This window comes from Dermacentor silvarum, chromosome 3 (assembly GCF_013339745.2).
Source record: "Dermacentor silvarum isolate Dsil-2018 chromosome 3, BIME_Dsil_1.4, whole genome shotgun sequence".
NCBI lineage: Eukaryota > Metazoa > Arthropoda > Arachnida > Ixodida > Ixodidae > Dermacentor > Dermacentor silvarum.
The window spans coordinates 22,002,647-22,007,629 of record NC_051156.1 but is presented as its reverse complement, the minus strand read 5'-3'; the positions used below and the strand labels follow the sequence as shown (position 1 = coordinate 22,007,629).

The window sequence follows — 4,983 nt, the reverse complement described above, 5'->3', positions numbered from 1 at the left end:
TAGGTTTCCACGTGTAGGCAGGGTCAACAGAGGATTTGTGGGCCAGGTCGGAGTTGCAGCTTCACCTCCGGGAGCTGCACCGCCTAGTTTCCCGAAGGGAAGCGACCGGTTGCAGATGGGGACGAAGAGCGGTGAACGAGAAGCGAACGGGACCGACGGCCTTGCGGAGACGGGGAGTAGTAGTAGTAGAAAACGTTTATTCACAGAAAATAAATACGGAGGAAAATGTACATCGAGTGGAGTCTTCATTTCAAGACCCCAGTGGCCTTGGCTGCCGCTCTCGCCTGGATTACCAGTCCGCGCTGGGTTGCTAGGTCGGGGCTGGACAGAGTGGCCTCCCACTGCTCCTCCGGTTGTTGTGTTTGTATGTCTGGCGGTTTGGGGCCTGTACACCCCCACGTGACGTGGTAGGCGGTGGGTCGTTCGTTGCACCATGGGCATGCGTCTTTGTAGTGTTCTGAGAAGATAATGCTGTATTTGTGTAAGTTGGGGAAGGTGTTGGTTTGGAGCTGTCTCCAGTCCCGTGCTTCCTGTGCATTTAGCCCCTTGTGTGGTGGGGGGTAAAGCTGACGTTGTTTGCGCAAGTGTTGAAGTCGCGCGCCGTAAGCCGCAGGTACGGGGAGGGTAGTAGTGGGATCGAGGATTGTGGCCGCTCGGTTTGTGTGACCTCGAGCTAGCCTGTCCGCGGCCTCGTTACCCTCCAGCCCCGAGTGCCCCGGAGCCCACGTGATCTGATGTTTGAGCGATGAATTTCTAGCCAATGGATTAGTCGTGAACCTAGCTAATTTCTGAGGTATTCTGCCTGCAAGAAGGAGCCGACACGCCGCTTGGGAGTCGGTTATTACTTGAAGTTCTCGGTTGGTCGCGTCCCCGTACTGAACGGCCAGCACGATCGCCGCAGCTTCCGCTTCTGTGACGGTGCAGTGCGGGATGGAGATGCTGGAGACTTCTTCGTAAGAAGAGTCCACCACCACGGCTGCTGCTGCGTTCGATGCATCCTTATATAGGGCGGCGTCCACGTACACCGTCCTCGGGCCCCGTCCCACTGTGCGTTTGAGGTAGTCCACTCGGGCGTTTCTTCTGCCTTCGTTGTGGGATTGTGACATATTTTTTGGGAGCGGGGCCACGTGTACTCTGGCTCGGTACGATGTCGGAATGTTTGTGGTCGACTGGATGGCGTCAAGGTCCGCCGGGTAGCCGATGCGCTTTAGGATGTGTCGGCCTGTCGCTGTGGACAGGAGGCGTTCTCTCTGGGTCAGGAGGACCGCCTCCTGAATTTCCTCGAACGTGTTATTTAGTCCCAAAGCTTCCAAGCTGACGTTGGATGTGTACGGTGGGAGACCGAGGGCGTTCTTGTAGGCTACGCGTATCATCGCATTAACTTTGTTGAAGTCTGCTCGGAGCAGGGTGAGGTAAGGGAGCCCGTAGGAAAGGCGGCTGATGACCAGTGCCTGCGCCAAACGGATCGTGTCCTCCTCCCGCATGCCTTTTCTGTTTCTGGCCACCCGGCGGATCATCTTAGAGATCTGCTGTGTTGTAGTCTTGAGCAGTTGGAGTGTGTGGTTGGCCTTTCCGTCGCTCTGCAGCCAGAGGCCCAGGATCCGGATGAGTGGTACCTCCCGGATTGGGACCCCATGTAGGAGGATGTTTAGGTTGCCTGGCGATTTGTAGTGATGTCCCTGTATGCGGATCACTTCGGATTTGTCGGGGGAGCAGTGGAGTCCACATCGAATGGCCTCTGTTTCGACGCAGATTGCTGCTGCTTGGAGTGTGTCTTCCTTCTCGGCTAGAGAGCCGGTGTTTGTCCAGATCGTAATGTCGTCCGCATACAGGGTGTATCCGATGTTCGGAACCTGCTGCAGAGCCCTTGCGACGCCGATCATGGCGACGTTGAATAGGAGCGGGGAGATGATCGATCCCTGTGGTGTGCCCTTGTTGGGCATGTCTTGAGGGTCCGATCTCGTGTCACCCATTCCTATTGTTGCCGTTCGGTTGGACAGAAAAGTCTTGACATATTGGAAGGTGCGCTCGCCACAGTTGAGATTGCTGAGCTGGGAGAGTATTGCCTCGTGAGACACGTTATCAAACGCGCTTTTTAGATCCAGCGCCATAATGAGGTGTTCGCCACCCCTCGGGATGTTAGAGAGTACTTCCTCCTTCAGGAGAAGGAAGGCGTCTTGTGTCGACAGGCCCGACCGGAAGCCAATCATGGATGGATGAAAAAGGTCGTTATCTTCTATGTAGTGTTGAAGGCGCGTCTGGACGACTCGCTCGTAGAGCTTGCCCAGGCACGATGTGAGAGATATAGGTCGTAGAGCTTCCACTGCCGGCTTCTTGCCCGGTTTCGGGATTACTATGATCTCCGAGTGTTTCCACTCGGAGGGAATTTCATTCTTCTCCCATAGCGAGTCGTTCAGGTACTTGGTGAGGTCCCTGATCTGTGCCTTGCTCAGGTTGCGGATCATGGCGTTGTTAATTTTGTCCGCTCCAGCCGTAGTATTTCGGGTGCACGATCGTACTGCGGCGTACACCTCGGCTTCGGAGATGGGAGCGTCGAGTGCCGGATTTTCCTCACCCTGATAGGTCGCAGAGCAGGGTGGCGCGGTGCTGGTGCCGATGTATTTGTCCCTTAGAGCAAGAAGTAGGGCTACGTTGTCTCCCGGAAAGAGGTGAGCAATGCGCTTCAGGGTGCGTGTAGATTCAGATTTTGATTTAGAGGGGTCGATGAGGTTCCGCAGGATTGCCCACGTACGGGAGGTTCCCAGCGTTCCCCGCAGTGACTCACAAAACTGTTGCCAGTTTTGCTGTGCTAGGTTGGTGGCGTATGTCTGAGCGCCCTCTGTGAGCTGTGCAATCCGCAGGCGGAGGGATCTGTTTAGCCGTTGCCTTTTCCATCTTCCCACGAGCCGGTTGCGCTTTTCCCATAGCTTGAGAAGGTGGCGGTCTACCTCTGGGGCTTCCGGTGTGCGGTGTATTGTTTCTGTGGCTGTCTTGTATGCCTGTCTGATGTCCTCGCTCCAGACGTGTATCGACTGGATTGGACCTGACGGGACGGGTGCATTGCGGAATTTGGGCCAGTCAGTGATATGGGCGGCACCCAGATGTCTTCTAATTTTGCTAGATGATATGGACGTGCTGAGTATACAGTGGTCGCTGCCCAGGGTTTCTCCTAGGTTCGTCCACGTGGCCTCGGCGACGTTCTTGATCAGGGTGAGGTCGGGGCATGAGTCACGGGTGACACTGTTGCCTTCCCTGGTCGGATATAGAGGGTCGGTAAGGAGTTCCATTCGTAGGGATTCTATTGCTCGCGCGACTGTCACTCCTCTTGCTGAGTTTGACTGATACCCCCAGTCCCGGTGAGGCGAATTGAAGTCCCCGACTACAATAAGCTGGTTTGCTTGCGCCAGTCGACTGGCTTCGGAAAGGAGGTTGGTGAAATCGGCCTTCGCCGGCCTTGGTGGCTTGTACGTGTTAACCACGAACGTGCTCTTTCGGCCCCGTTTGTTGGGTACGATCTCTATGGTTAAGTGCTCAACCTCCTGTTCTGACAACGAGTGCTCGATAACAGTGATGTCTTTTGCGACGAGGATTGCAACCTTCGCCATGTGGGGTTGGTGGATCGTGTAGTAGCCGGCTAGCGTAGGGGTTCTGTCGGCCCCTATCTCTTGCAGGCAGATAATGTCAGGTCTTACGGGGGTGGTGCAGAGGTATTGCTTCAGGAGACCCTGTTTTCTTCTGAAACCTCTGCAGTTCCACTGCCATACTTCGATGTGTTCAGTAGTGTTTGGCTTATGGTTTGGGGCCATATTGGGTGACTAGGTGGGCTGGCGGGCTTGAATCGCTCCCGATGGAATTGGCACGGCTGCGATTACGGGAGGGGCCTTGTTCGCATGACGAGGCGCGTTTTCGGCGTTGAGTCTGGAGCGCCTGTATGGAGTTGGAGTGTTGGTTCTGTGTAGCAGTTACCTGTGTGAGGTTGGCAGCTATGTTCTCGATTTTTGCTTGAAGCGCGCTGAATAGTTGGGTGACATTTTCGATGAGAGAGCTGACTAGTGTCTTCTCCATGTCCTGTAGTGTTCGCTGTAGCGTTTGGTGTGCCACTACTTCATTGGGTTGCTGTGGGGGTGTGGCTGGTGGCGGCGCGGTGTTGTGTTTAATTACTTGTTCAAGTTTGGCCATAAGCGCTGTGAGCTTCGCGTCTTGTTCTGCTATCTTAGCATTTTGCGCTTTTATAATAGCTTGTAATTTAGGGATTCGGGGGTCTGTTTGAGGAGCAGGGGAGTCCTTGCCCTTGCCTTCCCAGCTCACCTGCTTCGTTGTGTCTTGGGCGGGTTGCTGCTGCTTCTTCTTCCTCGGCATCGGTGTGGGCGGTGTCCGAATTTGTGGTGGTTGTGCCTGTTGTTGCCGGGCTCGGGTTCCGGACCCAGACCGGCTCCTGGACTGGCTGCGGCTCGCTGAGTCACTGTCCTCGGAGTAGAACCAGCGATTATTGTAGATCTTGGGGAGGCCGTCCAATCGAGACGGCCTCTTCTCTGCGTTGTTGCGGGAGGGTGGCGGCTGAAGCATCCTTGCTGGTTTCAGTCTCTTGGGGCATTCCTTGGTGCCGGTTTCGTGCTGACCACCGCATAGTCCGCATTTCGGTGGGTTCTGCATGCCGCACTGGCGGCAAACCGGTGTGTTGGGGTTTGGGCACACGTCCGGACGATGTCCCGACTGCATACACATCTGGCAGAACTGCCGGGCCGGCCTAAACTGGTGGCACGGGTATTCACACCCACCGTGATAGACCAGCCTGGGCAGGTGGGGCCCGTCTATGGTGAGCAGTGCCGTTGTAGATGTGCCCAAGATGCGGGCGTCCAGGATCTTGATGCGGGTGTCCCGCACCCACAGTCCTTTCATGAGGGTTTCTCTTGTGTTGTTGGGGTCCAGTCCGTGAATGACACCTCTGATGGTTTGCGGTGAGAACGGCACGTACGCTCTCAC

At 55.7% G+C, this 4,983-nt stretch overlaps 1 protein-coding gene across 1 annotated transcript; it reads right to left on the bottom strand.

Moving 5' to 3' along the window:
* Positions 1-245: 245 nt before the first annotated feature.
* LOC119444254 (uncharacterized) lies at positions 246-3,605 on the bottom strand. The gene is made up of 2 exons (XM_037708680.1): positions 1,931-3,605; positions 246-1,786 (listed from the first exon to the last, which is right to left on the bottom strand). The coding sequence occupies exons 1-2, from the start codon at positions 3,603-3,605 to the stop codon at positions 246-248; spliced, it is 3,216 nt and encodes a 1,071-aa protein (XP_037564608.1).
* Positions 3,606-4,983: the final 1,378 nt, after the last annotated feature.

Excerpts from the sequence above, each read along its gene's own strand:
- LOC119444254 (XM_037708680.1), bottom strand. The coding sequence starts at position 3,605 with ATGGCGAAGGTTGCAATCCTCGTCGCAAAAGACATCACTGTTATCGAG. Across the intron at positions 1,787-1,930 it reads TCAAGACATGCCCAACAAGG|CCGAGAAGGAAGACACACTC; the intron begins GCACACCACAGG and ends CCGGCTCTCTAG.